This window comes from Clupea harengus, chromosome 15 (assembly GCF_900700415.2).
Source record: "Clupea harengus chromosome 15, Ch_v2.0.2, whole genome shotgun sequence".
Lineage (NCBI taxonomy): Eukaryota > Metazoa > Chordata > Actinopteri > Clupeiformes > Clupeidae > Clupea > Clupea harengus.
The window spans coordinates 19501974-19520293 of NC_045166.1; the positions used below are offsets into that span (position 1 = coordinate 19501974).

General features: G+C 41.5%; 2 protein-coding genes across 2 annotated transcripts; both read left to right on the top strand.

The window, feature by feature from the left end:
- The first annotated feature begins 620 nt into the window (after window positions 1-620).
- zgc:153284 (uncharacterized protein LOC751696 homolog) lies at window positions 621-6493 on the top strand. The gene is made up of 3 exons (XM_031581340.1): window positions 621-716; window positions 4275-4442; window positions 6286-6493. Exons 1-3 carry the CDS (start codon window positions 672-674, stop codon window positions 6346-6348), a joined length of 276 nt encoding a protein of 91 aa, XP_031437200.1. The 5' UTR covers window positions 621-671; the 3' UTR covers window positions 6349-6493.
- Window positions 6494-6882: 389 nt separating this feature from the next.
- Window positions 6883-17163, top strand: LOC116223686 (sterile alpha motif domain-containing protein 9-like). Its single transcript, XM_031581227.2, has 4 exons — window positions 6883-6961; window positions 11836-11865; window positions 12234-12335; window positions 12470-17163. The coding sequence occupies exons 3-4, from the start codon at window positions 12332-12334 to the stop codon at window positions 17161-17163; spliced, it is 4698 nt and encodes a 1565-aa protein (XP_031437087.1). The 5' UTR covers window positions 6883-6961; window positions 11836-11865; window positions 12234-12331.
- The last annotated feature ends 1157 nt before the right edge of the window (window positions 17164-18320 follow it).

Below are 18320 nucleotides of genomic sequence, written 5' to 3' on the forward strand. Positions count from 1 at the left end.
AAAAACCTGACACTAAGAAACAGAAAGCATGGTCATTTTATCACGCCTTTGGTGTTATATAATTGTACGGAAGCTACTTTTATTATTTCACAACAAAAAATACTCACCCCCCCTTGAATGATACTTATAACATTATAACATTTCTTAAATGATCCATAGTGCCTACCTACAAAAAGTTCTGCTATCGTATATACAGTAAGTGTCTGAAACCAGATCACTGCAAGGGCCCAGTAAGCTGGGTTTAATTTTCACTGTCAAGATTTATTGCCAGTGACTTTTTAGATTAATTCCATTTAGCTGGCTGAAGTGAAAATAAATCTGTATCAACTCTTGCGAAAACAATTCAGAGTCCACACCTATGCAGTCTTACATTCCCGCAGGCCAAGCTCAGACATGTCTGTGTGTGTGTGTGTGTGTGTGTGTGTGTGTGTGTGTGTGTGTGTGTGTGTGTGTGTGTGTGTGTGTGTGTGTGTGTTTGTGTGTGCTGTAGTTCTCCTTGACATCTAACCAAAGAAGGCACTTGCAAGTCTTGTGGGGGTGTGGCCTTCCAAGTGAGCCATGTCAAAACCTGCTCACCTGGTCGCTCACACTCACACACACTCACACACACCCAAATCTACACACCTCAGCACACACCACTGCCGTCCCATAACTCCTCTCTACACAGCAGCATGGCTATCATCATCTACTTCACCAGCGTCAGTGGATCCAGGGAGGTCTGTAACCCACCTGTTTGTTTGTTTGTTTATGATTGTTTTGCTGTGTGTTTGAGTGAGGGCCGTGTGGCCCCGATGATGAGATGGCTCTACATGATGACATGCTTGCTCACAGTAGGTGCAGCTCCTCACTAGGATTGGCGAGCCACTCTCCTCTAAAAGCTGACCTGTCTGGCTCCATCTGACCTGCTTGTGTGTTCAGTGCCAAATGACTGGCTCAGGCTCAGGTTGGTTGTTTCACTCATGAGTGAATCACATTCTATCAAAAAAGAACTTTCCCTTTGCGCCTAGTGATTAGGTGGATTATTTATGACTGAACCAAACTGTTGATGTTCTAATATAGGACACTTAAACCAGCAATTGCAAAAATAGGTTGTTTTGGGGAAAACAAAACATGTTTTTTTCGACTCTTAATGAATAAGGAACCTCGAGATGAGCATCCCTGCTTGCCACTTACAGTTACATGGAATGAGCCAAGTCTTGTTATAATTAGTAATGCCAACATTGCATACAGCAGGTTAAAGTAAACTGTTTGTTTGTTTGTATTGTATTGTATTGTGTTGTATATTTTGTATTTTGTATATATGTAAGCACACTGAGAGTCACTTTACCAAGTCAAATTCCTTGTTTGTGCAAACTTACTTGGCCAATAAAACCTGATTCTGATTCTGATTCTGATTCTGAAGTAAGTACTCCCTCAGGTACAGGCAGTCAGGTTTTTGGCAGTGTGCTGCTCCCTGTGCTAAAAATGAGCTTTGCAAGTTCATATGTAAAACCAACATGTCGAACCATAAATGTTTTTTTTGCTAATTTTTTCTGTACTTTCTGTCCATGCTTCTAACTCACTACACATACATTTAGCAAGTAAACATATAGAGGGTATTGGAGATGCATCTCTCAATGAATCTGCAAAACAAAGGGCAGATTCATGGCGTTGCATCACATGAGCATAGGAGAGTCTATACTTGCCCTTGCACTGTGAAATGGTTGGAATTACCTCGTAATTATGTCTGTTTGTGCAAGTCCAACGAGTAAACTACCTGAGATGGGGTTGATACCATTTTAACTCAGTTCAGGCCAAGTTCAAGGACTGACTTCCAACATTTATATTGGTTTTTGTGTGTGGCTGCAATGCTGGGCGTATTCCAGAAAGCAGGATTAACTTAGCCTAACCCTGAACCCAGAGTTGATGTGCAGGAGGGAGGAGATGGGGAGAAATTCAGGGTTTGTTAGTTCACAGTCAGTTACTATGGTAACTGACCCAAAGTTTGGGTTACCTCTCTTTCTGGAATGGAATCTCAGGGTGAACAAATCCATAGTTTTAACAAAACTTGCTTTCTGGAATACCCCCCCTGATTGGTTCAAACAAGAATGTAGCCGCCCCTGTTGATGCCTGATGATAAAATCATTCCTCTGGGCTACCCCAATTAGCTTCCTCCACCTCAGCCTATCTCTGGATAGGTGTGCCCCACACTGTCTAGACTGTAGGAGTGATTACATTGAGAGTCTTATTGTGATTTGGAGCAGAGTGTTTTACTTCTTTTGTGGTTGAAAGACAGACATAAAGCACCTGACTGTCAGTCACACTCAGTTGACTTCATGACTCACTGTAGCAATACCTTTCAGGGCAGAACTCCTCTGACTGAGCTGATGCTTTGTGCAGGTCGGCCAAAGGTAGCAGCTGACTGACTGACTGAGCAGCTGAGTGAGATGAAGCCAGATATGGTTCAGACCAGCACCATATTAAGGCCAGATCAGCACCATATTAAGGCCAGATCAGCTCCAGACGAGCACCATATTAAGGCCAGATCAGCACCATATTAAGGACAGACCTGCGCCATATTAAGGCCAGACCTGCACCATATTATCGCCAGATCAGCTCCATATTAAGGCCAGATCTGCACCAGATCAGCGCCATATTAAGGCCAGACCAGCTCCAGACCTGTGCCATAAAAAGCCAAAATCAGTGCCAGGTAAGGGCCAGATCTGTGCCACATGTCTTCCAGAATCAGCAGGTGTGTGGGTTGCTATTCCCCTCTGAAAAAAAGTGGTCTTCAGTGTCAGTAAAAACCCTGGCAGTGATCTTCTGTTCTGTTTCTACATTTAAATTTTTATTTTCTATTATTTTTGTTGATGAACAGCTAATCATGCGGTTTATCTGTGATTCCCATGTGTGTTTGTTTCCTCCTTGACTATGTACTCGAGTCCTCCAGGAGGAAACTCTCCCAGTGTTGTGGAGTCCAACAGTCTCTACCTGTGTGGTGAAATGGATATACTGTAGACTAGTTTGTGCCTGTCAATTCTGCCCTAAAGCTCACTCTTTCAGCTGATTTCACCCGGTATTAAACCACACGTTCATTCCACAGAGTTTCCATTTCTCTTGAATCTAAATAACGTCATTGTGCCGTCTTCGGTAAGCTCTACGCTGACAGCCAGCTAAACTCTTCCTACAAATCACGACTCTGAAGATATACGTAGTCCACAGGTTTAATGATAGTAGATAGGAAGTGTAAAACTGAAATTTACAAAAGACATAGACAAATCAATTCTAGCATAAACATATAGTCATTGCATACAGTTACGATAGGTTAAATAAACATATATTGTATCTCACAAAATTCACAACAAAGGATAAAACATACCAACGATGCCTTGTTAAGGTCCAGATGTATGCAGGTTAGCTGTAGATAACACGAACATCAAATAATACGCTTGAATTGGCTGAACTGATTAGTTCGTTTGTCTTATTTATAGTTATATAAGGGTCACGCGAATTGACAGTTAAGGCTTAGTTCGTACAATGACAACTTGAAATGAAAACACTTATTGAAGCGCACGAACCACAACGGAAACACAATAGAATGTTAAACATTGTGACAAAACATCTTTTCTTTACACCTCCCAACCAGACACACCGTAACAAAACAGTCATCACTCAAAGTTGTTATCTTATGTGTTATTTAATCTGTTCTCTACCCTGAGAATGATGTGCGTACAACCACTGAAAGCTTGTGGTGAAGTAAATACACTTTACAGGGGTGTGTCAATACAGGGTGTGCTGCCTTTACACACAGAAGCTCGTTCAGTCTTATTTCAGTGTTTTGTCTTGTCAATCAGGATGTGCTGCTTTCAGACCAGCTCCATACTAAGGACAGATCAGCACTATATTAAGGCCAGACCAGCTCCAAACTAAGGCCAGATCAGCACCATATTAAGGCCAGATCTGCACCATATTAAGGCCAGACCTGCACCATATTATCGCCAGACCTGAACCATATTAAGGCCAGACCTGCACCATATTATCGCCAGACCTGCACCATATTAAGGCCAGACCAGCACCATATTAAGGCCAGACCAGCACCATATTAAGGCCAGATCAGCTCCAGACCAGCACCATACTAAAGCCAGATCAACGCTCTACTATGGTGTGCTGCCTTTACACACACTCTTTTAGGCTTATGTCAGTGTTAAGCTGAGCTGTTAGAGTTTTTTCCCCATCTTTAAACTTCCTGTAAATGTCATGTGATGGCTGTCCTCTCCGCTCTCTCTCTCCTTCAGCTGAAGCAGCAGCAGACTGAGATCTTCCAGTTCCTGGATGCCAAGAAGATTCAGTACAAGGCGGTGGATATCGCCCAGGACTCCAGCGTGAAGGAGGAGATGAGGAGCCGGGTGGGCAACCCCACCGCCATGCCCCCGCAGCTCTTCAATGGGGACACCTATTGTGGGGTAAGTCGTCCTTACCCAAACCACATGTCCTGTTATGTATAAGTTATCTTGGCAAAAATCAGAATCAGAATCAGAATCAGGTTTTATTGGCCAAGTAAGTTTGCACAAACAAGGAATTTGACTTGATAAAGTGGCTCTCAATGTGCTTACACAAAATATACATTACAACACAATACAAAACAAACATTGCAACGGTCTAAGAAGTTTAAGAAATATATACAAGGCGGTATGGCTATAAACAGTAGCTGTGAAATGTTACACAACAGTAGTGCAAAGAAGAAGTGGAGAGTGCAAGAAGTGCAGGGATAAATATATATGCTATATATGCTACAGTGGGTTAGCTGTTCAGTAGTGAGACGGCGAGGGGGAAGAAACTGTTTTTGTGTCTGGATGTTTTGGCGAACAGTGATCTGTAGCGTCTACCAGAGGGGAGGAGTTTGAATAGTTTGTGTCCAGGGTGTGAGGGGTCTGCAGTGATTTTTCCTGCCCGTTTCCTGACTCTGGAGGTGTACAGGTCTTGGATGGTGGGCAGGTTGGCACCGATGATCTTTTCTGCAGACCTGACTTTCCGTTGGAGTCTGTTCTTATCCAGTTTGGTGAACAGAAAATGTGCCACAGATGGGCACAAGGCTTGGCCCACCACTCAACTATCCTCCATCATCCCCTATTTTAATCTAACTTAAAGGCAAGAAGAGCCTAGTCAGAAAGGACAGTTCATTCTCATGTAGCTTTTCCTCTATTGAGTTCATGTGAAATCAGCACTTGACCTGAGGTAAAGCAAGGAGTAGATCTGATGTTCTATTGCACCTTACTGCACTGAATGGCTGAGATCCGCCTATGTTGACACATACCCATGTGACCAATACATTTGAGTGGAGTGAGTGTGGATGTGTTGTTTGGTTTACATCATGTGTGCAGAGTCTATGAACAGGTGATTATTTAGGTAGTACTTCCCAAACAGCAAACAGCACTGCACAAACACTCATACCTTGCGGTTCATCACACACACACCCACACACACACAAAAGAACACACACACGCAAACACACACACACACACACACATACGCATACACACACACACACACACATAAGAACACACACGCACTCCAACACACACATACGCCCACACACACACGCAATGTATATGTAATGTGGTAGCCCTGGACACACTCAAACACGCGCACACACACATATAAGCACACACACGTACGCATGCACGCATCAGTCATTGACCCCATTCAGGTGTATCTAGAATTTTACCACAGCACACTCTCATCTTGTAGGACACTCCCACCAAATAGCCCTATCAGTGTGTGTGGAATGTGGCCTGACTGTGCCTTGAATGCCTGATACACCCTTTAATAAACCTTACATACGTCCTGCTGTTTTAAGGACTATTGTGTTGTCTGTCTCTGCCTGTAGGCATGGTGCGTTATTGAGTTTGAGTATTTACTCTATCAAACTATTAATTCTTCTTAACTAACATAAAACTAATATACAGGTTTTAGTGGCTGGCCATTTCATGAACATATAGCCTGTTGATGAACAGCAGTTTACCATCAAGACTATATATGATTAAGAAATAACAGCAAAAATATGTAAATATTAACCTGATTAAAAGCAATGATTCTTTTACATTTACAAGCATATTCAGTGAGGTAGGTGTTGCAAACCAATGTATGTATACAATGTATACTATGTCTATGTTGCAAACTACCTGAATATTTTGTACCTGCACACTCAGGTTATGACAATAATGATCTGTATTCTTTCTGGAAACAATAGCAGTGGGAAAACTCTGTTGTCTACCATATTGTAAGTGTCCTTCCTTTATTTTGCAGGATTACTCCGTGTTCTTCCAGGCCATAGAGGATGGAAAAGCAGAGACCTTCTTCAAACTCTGATTAGAGTCACAAAATGTACTTTCACTTCAGTTTTGCTGTTTCCTAAATAAACTATTTTGTTTTGGAGATATTTGGAGTGATCCCCTCACTATCTTTTCCTGATTATAAATCAGCTATTTCAAATGACCTGAAAATTAACCTTTACTTTGGTAGCATATGTCTTACCAGTAGCTGGTGACTTGAATGGTATACCACTGACACGCAATAGTACAATTTACGATCTAATATTACTGTTTGAATTAAGTTTGCTGGTCGGCATCAACTCAGCTTTGCCTATAAGTAAATGTCACTACACGCCACTGCTCTGTAGGGATCCTTTGCATGTTGTCAAACACTTATAATAACATTATGAGCCTGTAAGTGGTGACAACCGTACTGGAGATCTCCTTTAATTCTAGTTAATTCCCTCACTTCAAACGGGGGTGATATTACGCCCTGCAATGCGGTACCTCATTTTATCTTTGCGTCCTGTGTCTTTAAGACTCCCGAGCAACAAGTCATGTGTCGCTGCAACTGAAACTAAAATTCGATTTTTAGAAAAAAAAAGCTTAAGTTTCGATTCTGACTGGGTGTGGGGAATTCAACGACCAGAAGTGTGGTGGTGACATCTCGGGTGAGTAGACTTTTGCGTTATTTCAGTGTGTAGTATGTTTTGAATAGTCCGTAGGTGTATTCTGTACTTTTGCAGGAACATTGTCGTTGACAGTTCTAATAAGTTTTTCTAAGTTCTACTTCCTCGAAATGAGACTATGCGATGCTACATCACTGCACATGTCATAACAATGTATGTGTGGCGTGTTTTCATGTTTGCTAGCCTACATTCTGGACATTATGAACTAACTATGCAACAAAATGGTCACCTACAGCAGGGGTTCCCAACCTTTTCGACTCCGAGGCCCAACTTTTCGTATTTGTAACAGGTCGGGGCCCAACAGACACCCTGCTTATTTTAGCTAATCTATATTCCATTAGGCTAATTGAATCTATAATCCATTCATTCTAATTAATAAGCGATTGTTATGTGTCACAAAAAGCAACATCAGCACCTGCTACAGGTGGAAGCCTAGAAATGAATAAAAGAAAATATAACTCTTTGTATTGTATTGTGCACCAGAAAACAACATTAAACCACACAGAGAACTTAGTTGCAGTAGGCCTAGGCCTATTTGTGCACAGCAAACAAGCAAGGAAATAAAACCAGAATAGACCCAAAAGATAGCATGCACTCAAAACAAGTGATGAAACATGCAAACAAGACCACTCAGCTAGGCCTAATTAAAATAGGTGATGCTTCAGACATGCAAATAGTAGGTTCAAATAGGTCAATATAATGATTCAAATAATTGAAATAATGATTATCTTTATCAACATAAATAGCACCGAGCATTCCTGGGCAGTAGTTCGAGTTGGTAGTTCTCCACAGAAAAGCATGTCCTCTTGTATAATACCACTCTAATGATAACGCACAAAAACGGCACTAATGCAGCTTTACTGACGTCCGTCGACCCGTCTTGTTTTAAAAGGAACGGGCTGCCTTTTATCCTTTCCAGGACCTGGTTCTGTACGTGAGTGCTGGATGTTGCGTCTCCAAATGTCGATTCAGATTTCAAGGTTTGAGCGCCTCATTAGACAGCTTTAAAACGCACTCAACACACACTCAAAACGCACTTGCGCCCTGGGCTCAACCTCCATTCAGAAAACCAAATCTAATTTAATCGGGTTGTATTTACGCTGAATTGTAGTAGTTTTCAGTAGTATGACCAGTGCTGTCATTCTTCCGCTTAAGAAACCGCTAATATCGCCACAGACTAAAACTTAACTGAGCGCCTCAACTTGATGACGCTGTAAAGTTTGATAGGATATGATATTATTTTCATGATCTGTCTGTTATGCCTATTTATATATTTTATATTGTGTTTAAAACATCCAATTTCAATCATAAATTGTATTAATATTAGGGCTGTCATTTTTCGTGCTCTCTAGCCGTCATACAAGGAATGTATGCGAGACACAATGGTGCACCTTGACGGTAAATCGTAAGAATTGACCTATGGCTAAGCCCCGCCCCTCGAACGCAGACGAGCCAATGGTAGTTTAGTAACAACTGCACTCGGACATCTTGAGTTTACAACTCCATAGAGTAGCATTAGAAACCGTGGTTCTTCACTTGTTTTATGGGGTTTGTTGTAATGTAAGTTGAACAAAAATGGTCAAGCGATGTGCATGGGGTAGATACAACACTTATACGAGGTATCATGAGAGGATAGGCAATGGGGTATATTTTATCCCATTTCCCAAACTAAAACAAGGCAGGGCCAAATGTCTCCGGTGGATTAAGTTGTGTGGCAGACCACACAGTCAACTACGTTCATTAGCTATCTGCCATACTCTTGTTAGGTTGGAATTTCCCTCTGCTAAAGCAATCAACTAAGCTTACATGATCATAGGCATACTCATTATTCACATTATTGTCATTGACAGTACCGGCTTACTTTCGCCACTGATGTTATACTAGGCTTAGGCAAGTTATCTCTGGCTAAAACTAGCTGCGCTAGCGTAACTATGTCAGTTATCGGACAGTTTGTTAAAAATCAGCCATTCTATTAAACAATCGATATGCACAAGTATACAAAAGTTTAATAATGAATTAACATGACAACGTGAACATTTGCCGATAACACACGCATGCCGGTTACGATAGCTAGCTAGACAGTTAGGACACTGTCCCGTCAGGGGCAGGTTAATGCTAGTTATAATAAACGTAGGTCTACATCTCAGTGCCTCTCCAGATTAGTTAAATACAATTAACTGAAGGTAAATTAATTGAATCTTTCCCTGCGGTGCATGAACAATGCTGGTATTGGATGTATTTATCTGCAATCGTGATGACCGTGAGATGAGGCTTCTACCCTTTGCATAGTGATCTGTACACTTTCGCCTCAAATGTAAGCTTGTTATACCATACCTAGCTTTACATTTTATACATATCCCTCCATTGCATAATGAAGTCCCCTTTGAAAGCTTCTAGACGAAATCAGGTTCTTTTGTCTCCAAAAGTTGTCTAGAGCCTCTTGGGATATCGTTTTGACACTGATAGCTGCCATTGTAAACTCTAGTCAGCTCTGATAACTTGTCCGAGTTAGCAACAGTAACTAAGGGGGGCGGGGCTTAGCCATAGGTCAATTGTCCCCTGAAGCAATTTGGAACACCTCAGTCAGCCCACCGTCTTCAACTATGTTGATGGGCCGACAGTCACCGGCAACCCAAACTGCTACAGTGTTGGTAACCTTTTCACGGACTGGTCTAGTTATTTTCCTAGAGAAGTCTTGGAGTGTGGGTTGGCGACCATCTAACCTGGGACTGCTTTCTGTCGGGTGCTTTGCATTAAGGTGATAACTTAAAGACGAGCTGCTTCTGTGATAGCTAAATTCAGCTTGACAAATGCTACATACAACTTTAATTTTGTCGATTGTTCCGTCATTTTGCCTCTTAAACAGAAACTTTCCGCCCAACAATCCCTCAGCTCTCTCCATCTTCCACTACCGTCTCGGTCTCTCCTATCTAACTGATTTGACTTCAGGCACACGGCGGTATCGTGTCATTGGTCAACGCACACCGGGAGTAAACAAAGTTGCGTTAACTGCGTTAAAATATTGTATCGCGTTAATCTCGGCCACACTAATCTCATAGATTGACGCGTTAACTTTGAGAGCCCTAATTAATATTGTTCCCAACTAAAAATCAGTTATTCGTGGAAAATTCATGGGAAAAAAAAAAACCTGAAACATTTTCACGGCTCACTGGAAGGTGCTCCTCGGCCCACATGGGTTGGAAAACCCTGACCTACAGCACGACAAAAAGCTATGATACATCATGTATCATGAAATAGTCTTCATTCTCGATTAAGACTAACATTATGTTATGAGGCCGTCCAGATTAAAAGTATAACCACACCTCTATGATAAAAACACAAAGAGAACCTTGAAATGTTTAAGGTTCAACTTAACATAATGTAACCTAAACTAATGGCAGGAGCATTGTTAAGAATTGAAAACATTTAGAACTTAGCCCAGACCTGTAGGGACATCTGGGTGCATACTAGGCTACTACTCGACAATTAAACATATCAAAAGTGTGTGATGGTGTTCTGCCTTATTTTCTCAAAATTAATTTTGTGGGATGTTTGTACACGCCCAGCATTCAATGGCCTATGGAAGCATATTCAAATGCTAACAAAAAGCACTAAGTTTATGACACAGAGCTTAAACTGCATATTTTTGTATACTGTATGCGTTGGAATTCTCATTGTTAGTTTAAATACTAACTACTTACTAACCGAGAGTGAGGTCATGCAGGGAAATATCAGACTGAGGCTGTAACGTATCGACCGAGCGATAGCTCAGTCTGAACGGTCGAGGTTAGTAAGTTGTTTATTATATGGCATTTTTAGCTCCTTTCATTTTGTAAATGAAAAGAAATGGTAATTGTAAATAGAAAACATGTCGTTTAGTTCAGCTCTCAAGTCTTCTCACGACGCAGTTTGTTTCAGGCGTTGCCTAGCAACCAATTACTTGCTAGCTTCAAGTTACAATGATAAATAGAAAACGGTTCAGCTAAAATGGCTTTTTAAGAAGAAGAGTCTAGAGGAAGAATGTTGCGCATAACCCCTATTTACAGTAAAGTAACAACACAAGTGATTCAAACTATAGTAGTCTAGTCTTCATCATCACTTTCAATAACACATTTTCGCTGCTTCTGAATTTCCTTGTGGCTTTTAATGTTTTTTTCTCTTTGGCACATTTTTTTTTTTTCTTGATGTCTATCAATATTGCACATTTTTAAGATGACGTCAGAGGAGGGCAATAATAATACGTATCAGACCGGCAGACCTGTGAGGAGGCTGGCATGACTACCCATTAGCCAATCAGAATGCTCGTACTGTCGTTGCCATATAGTCATGGAAATTTGGTTTAAAGTCATGGAAAAGTCATGGAAATCCATTGGTCAAAATGTGTATGAACCCTGTTAAAAAAAACAAAAAGGCAGCTAAAGGCACCATTCTCGCAGGTTGAGGTAGAAACAATATGGCCTTAAGACAGCGCATGGCATGTAGGGCCTGTCGTCTGTCTGACTCACATGAACATCACCCCATTCATTACAGTAGGATCTAGAAGACAATACATTATTCGGTTAGGATATATGTTAGGCCAATAAATAACCTCCAAGTATAGTTTGTAAAGACGGAAATAAATGCTATTCCTGCAGAGGTAGAATAATTGTCATGAAGTTGGTAAATATGGGTTTAGCATCACCCTTAAGATTCATTGGTTAATTACACTTCTTGATATCTAGCATAGATATTAGGTCTAGAAAAATCACGTTTTTTCCCTGCAAATATTCACACAGGTGTTACAAACATGTCTTATTTTACTTCGTGAACTGTTATTTTGCTACTCTTAGCTTCAATAAAGTAATTTTTCTTTTCAGGTTAACCTGTCTCTCATCCATCATGCCCAGGTAAGTGTGAGTTATATCACACACGCACACACGCACACACACACACACACACACACACACACACACATACACACACACACACATACACACACACACAATGTATAATGTATAATTAAATGCAATAGTTTTAGAAACAGCAATACATTGATAAAATCAATGAGAAAGGGAAACAAAATTCTCTGGGGCTTCCACACTGCTACGATTTGCATTAAGGAAAGATAATACGGTATTCACGTTTCACATTATCAAAGGAAAAACAGATGATATGGCATTCACATAGCAGAAGTTAGTGCACAGTTATACGGCTCATGCAAATGTTAGATGGGCACATTAATAACATACATTCCTGTGCCAACACCATCACCTAGGCGCTGGAAAAGGTCCTTGGAAAAGACTTTGAGCTGAATCAGCACTTCAGAATATCTGCCTCCTTGTAACGTCAGCACGGATCAGTGTGGTCTACAGGATGGGCAAGTATTAGATCTTTTTAGACATTTTAGTTTTAGTTTTGTTTGGTGAAGAATGGTTGCCTCAAACGCACCACTACGCTCACAATGTGTGTTCTTATTCTGATCATAATTTTCTTTTTCTGTTTTTTTTTTAGAGGATATAGAAAAGTTGCCCATTGAAAAATGGACGGAGGGTCAGGTGAGCTCCTGGCTACGGAGCATAGGAATAAAAGAGACGTACGTTAGCAAGCTCTACGAGGAGGAAGTGGATGGACAAGTCCTTCTGGAAATAACGGAGGACGATCTCAAAAGCAAAGTAGGAATGAAACTCGGGCCAGCCCTTCTGATCATTAATAAAAGGAATCAACTCATTGAATCAGTTAAGACAAAACAAAAGGTTCAAGGAAAACAACAACAACCCACAACCAAAGAGAGATCAGGGGGTCCGGAGGATGCAGGAGAGCCACAAATTGAAAAGGAGCCAGAAAGTCAGAAAGATGTAGAAAAACCAATTCAGCAACGTCCCTTTGTTGCTAATGAGACCTCAGGCAGTCAGGAAGTTGCAGAAGACAAACAAATTCCTGAAGAGGAGACAAAAGGCCCATCCGTGGTCATGCCATACATGAAGAGGGACTGCAAACCCAGGCCATTTGGGAAAGAGGGCATTAACTTCACATATATCAGTTCCAATGTTCTTCATCCTGAAACAGGTGTTTCTGATCTTATCTCTCCTTGTCACGAGTACAAGTCATTTGCCACTGCTGCCAAATTAGACCGCAGCAGACTGCAGGCAAAGTTTGCCAAAGAAGTCCTCAAATTTGGCACAGGTTGCATGAACATCAGATCCAATGGCACAATACATTTTGGAGTTATGGATAGTAGAGAAGACACAGGCTACATCCATGGTGAAATTATTGGCATACCAGTGCCAGAAAAAGATATGTATGTTGATGCTTTAGATTACATAGAGAAATGCCACTCTAGTTCAGATGCTGAACATGTGAGGCTATGCATACGTCCACCAAAGTTCATAGAGGTCACTGACCTACTCACAGAAGAGAAGAGGTACGTTGTGGAAGTTGACATTGTACCCTTAATAAGCGTTGTGAAGAACAGGGTTTACTCTGTCCGTCTACCAAATTTTAATGCGAAGTCCAACAAAGTGGAGAAGGAGAAGGAAGTTATCTATTGTCGGGTGGGCGCTTCAACCAAGCCAGTGGATGACCAAAATGAGTTTTATCAGCGAGTCACTGCACGGGATGCTCAAAGAGAAGCTGCAGAGAACCGTCAATATGCCATCATGCCAGACACCTACCAAGACATGGGGAGGAAGCTCACAATGCTCATTACAGGTGGGAAGAAATATATTGAGAAGGGAAAATGGTTCATCCTGGTCACAAACCGATTTCACAGTGAAGACCTCAGCAACATTGACTTCTTACTGAATATGAAGATCTTCTGTGTCTTTGATTTTGATCCTGACTCTAATGTGTCTGGATTCTGTCAGGAGTACCTGAGGCACCATGCTGCTAACTTGCACTTCATGCACGACTACATGATACCAAGTGGGATGACCATAGGGGAATTTCAAAGCCGCCTGCATTTGTTTGAACAAACCAGCTGGATCTTTTGCAATGGTCGCAATGATTTCAGAGGGAAGGAGCCAAGTGACGACAAGACATGGTTCAAAACTAAGAAGACTCATTTAAAAGAATGTGTGTCACTGATCTGCAAACAGATCCTGCCCAAAGGTACCTTCACATTGATCTTCCTTCTTACTTCTCCTGTGGAAGGACCTCTCCTGCATACCTACAGTGAATTCTTCTCTGATATGGAGGGTCATGAAGACATTATGTGCCTATCAGAATCTGAGGACAACTTTGAAAAGTGGCAGAGTTTCGCTGGGGGAAGTTTCTGTGACGAAAGCACAGTGAACCGCTCAAGTGTTGTCGGGATGAAAATGAGCCATGTCAATGCAACTCTTCAGCGCATCCAATCTGTGGCTTCTCGAACCACAAAACATCTACCTACTTATGTGAAAGGGGAGTGTCTTCTCGAGACTCGTGAGGAAGAGAGGATGTATTCACTCGAGATTGTATACATGGACCACTGTGATGAAACCAGAGACAAATTCATTGAAGCTGAGAAAGAAAACATTGAGCAGCACTTCTACCATGGAGGAAAAGTGAGTTGGATGAATTTCTGGCTAGCAGAGAAGAGGCATGTTGGGGAGGTCATTCAAAGGGACGCTTATGACGAAATCTCAAATCTCCTCAGTGACTGTCTTAAACCTAGTGCAGACCAGTTACCCACCCACAGCCTCAACATATTTCATCACCCAGGCAGTGGTGGCAGCACAGTTGCCCGACAAATCCTGTGGAACAACCGGAAAAAGCTCAGATGTGCAGTTGTGAAACCATCCTACTCTGCTGTCATTGTGTCTGAACATGCATATCTCCTTCGAACATATGAGGAAAAAGACATCCAAAAATGTTTGCCCGTCCTTTTGCTTGTAGAAGACTGCTATGGCGATTTTTTGTTTGACCTAAAGAATGAGTTGGAGGTTGCTGTTAACAGACAGAAAATTGTGCAAGGAACGCTGTGCTTCGTTGTCCTGAGCTGTAGACGATCCTACAATCCAGAGAAAATGTGCAAGGAGTCACCACTTCACAATGTGCTGGTGACCCACAAACTATCAGATGAGGAGAAGAGGCAGTTTGCTGGCAAAAGGAAGATGCTTGAGAAACAGTACAAGCCAGAGTTCATCTTGACATTTGTCCTGATGAGCGAAGGATTTGACCATCAGAAGATTTCTGACTATGTGGAACAGTTTGTGAAACATTTGCTACAGGGCATTGACCACGACCATGTTGTCACTCGCCTCATTCGTTACGTGGCCCTACTGAACACTTACGTGCCGAACTCCTTCCTCTCCCAGTCCCACTGTGAAGCTCGACTTACTCTTTCTATACAACTCCAGTTCCAGTTACTCCAGGGTGAAGTCAAGGAAGAATTTCGTCAGCATGCCTTTGAGGAAGCACTGACTGAGCAAGCCAGACTGGTTTTTATACACCTGAGAGATGAAAGGACACACATTAAATCCATCAGAATCATTCACCCCCTAGTTGCAAAAGAAATACTGCAGCAACTCTTACATAATCAAAAACGGGAAAGCGGATTGGCTCTGGAGATTCTCGGTGACAATGTCTTGTTTGAGCACAGGTTTGGGAGGGAAGACTATGGGAAGTTTCTGCGAGCCCTGTTTATGAGGCGTGATAGGATCAGCAAAGGAGACGAGTCAGACAGTTTCTTCTCCCCTCTCATTGAACATGTGAGAGATACCGAAAGTCCAGAGCAGGCAATCGACCTCCTCAAAGAGGCTTACAAGCGTTTTGACAAAGACCCTCTATTTGCTCAACATCTGGCTCGTCTGAATTACAGTAGAGAAAAATTTGAAGAAGCAGAACACTGGGCTGAGATAGCTGCCAAAAAGTTACCCAACAACCCATTTGTTCTTCACACCAAAGGCCAAGTGTACAGGAAGTGGTTCTACGCAAAGGTGGCAGGACTGAAGAAAGAGAATAAAACTGCAGAAAGGATAGCAGATGCTGTCAGAACTGCTGTAAAATCCATGGATTGCTTTCAGGACTGTCAGAGAGCAGCTATTGAGGACGCCGACTCAATGAGCAATTCAGGAATTTTTGCTGCAGTCGAAGTTGGATGTCGCCTATTGCAGCTATTTTCCAATTCCTCTGTGTTCTCTAACAAAAAAGAATGTGTGAAATATCTGCTCACTGACCACATTCCAGACAATGTGAAACAGCCATGGGAGCAATTTCACAGCAAACTTAAAGGCCTCCATAACATTATTCAGAAAGCTCTGGAGTGGATATCAGAGGACTTGAGCTATTTTCAGACAGACCCAAGTACAGATGATGAGGAGGCTGAGGATCACATAAAGCACCCTAAGAAGTGGCTGGTGATTAAGACAGTTGAGTACGGGAAATATTTCAGTGTGTCATTGGATGAGGCTCATCCCGAGGCAAGTTTAAACATTCCAAGCCCCGCTATGACACGCATGAAAATCTACCAACTTGGTGGGGGAAACATGACAAACATCTTCTCCATTTTGACTGATTCCGAAGGAAAGGACAAGGTCAAAGTACTGGAGGACCTCGTATGTTTATACAAACTACTGAAGGGGAAGCTGGATCAAATGGATTTGGTCAGCTACATATCCTCTCACATTGCTCTTAGCTGTCTGTCAACTCAGTCTAAAGCATTGGCCCCTCTGAAAGAGCTTCAAGATCTTAGCCAGAAATTTCCTAAAGACAAACGGAAATGTAAGTCGAACGCTCTCTTCTTACTCACACTCCTGTTCTGGCCTGAAGAGCATGACAGCGAAGAAGACAAGGAGAAAAAATATGAACACGTTCTGTCTGTGGTCAAATTCCTCACAACCTGCTATCATGACAAAATGAAGGACATTCCCCCAAGAAAAAGAAGAATTTACACTCATTTTTTCTTGGGCAATGGAAATGGCTTGGGAAAGATCATTCACAAGAGCAAAGTGGAAACAACCACAAAATCTCTGCCAGTTTCAGAGAAGAGGATGAGATGGTACCATGGAGATGTGTGGAAGATGCCAGAGCCTGCCAAACTGTTGAAATGTGTTTCTGGCAGGACAGAAAATGGAAGGGTCTATCTAGAAGGCCCACAAAAGCTGGAATTCATTGTCCCTGCCCAGAACGTAGCCTCTGTGCCTTATAGCAATGAAAATGTCACTTTCTACTTGGGCTTCACAATGAGAGGCCCTATGGCATACAATGTCACTATTAAAGGTAAATGAGGATCAAATGTGATTTGCCTTAGGTGCGCGTATATTTCTCTACAGAACTGGCAAGAGAAAAGAAATATGCATATTTGATATTATTTCTGTGTATTACAGTTGATTTTAAAATGAATAACTATGTTCATTGAATATAACATATTATTCACAGGCCATGTTGTGGTCAGGTGAAGGTATTTGTCTTTTTACCTATCCAAACAAGAATGTTTGACAATATTTTGTTTATTTTCATGTCATCTGAATTTGAATTCAACTAGTTTATTACTAAAAGCTGTACATTTGAATAGCCACTGATATACTATGTACTACTTCTTTCTACTATGTCCTAGAAAGAAAATGATCTGACACTTTAATCTCTGTGAAAGTTTTTATGAATCTTTTGAATGAAGTTGTTTTAGATTTGCAGAGGGCAAGAACTGAAATGCACATTGATGCACAAATGCCCAATTCTGACAATCAACGTATTTCTCAATTATTGTTATTGTAGCTTTTTTAAATGCATTGAAACATGTCCTATGTAATGGTCTTTGTGTCTTTGGATTGAGTATTGCTCACCACAACAGCATCTTATCTAAGCTCCAGATACAATTGTTTTATTTTGCAATCAGACTGTAAATAATCAAATAAACTCTACTAAATGATCGAAAGGTCTTTTTTGCAAATGTTATTGTGTGTTGTGCTACTGCCTGGTGTGAGAGGAGCATGACATCCTAATGCCATACAAATAAATCAAAGCGCCTTGCCGCCACTAGATGGTAGCATTGTGCTGCCCAAACATGACTCAGTTCAGTGCCATTCCGAATGGGCGGAGGCTGCTGTACCTGCGCCTCCCCGCGAAGGGAATTATGGGCTTTTCTACTGACTCGGATTAATAAAAGCTGTTCAATTTTATATATGTTTTAAAGACAGTAAAGTGAAGCAGCACAAAAGTTTCTGAATACTCTCAGAATAGTCTAACATATAATGACTTGAAATACTGGAAAATGTTACCTTGACCTGGAGCAGATGAGGACGTCTTGAAAGGAACTCAGTGAGGCAGTGAACACACAAGGACAGTCAACATACATGGAAGAGGAAGAAATATAGCTCAAACTGCATGTATGAGTGTGTTTGTATGGGCTTTGAAGTTCCATGCTTTGAATTGTTAGTGGCGGCTG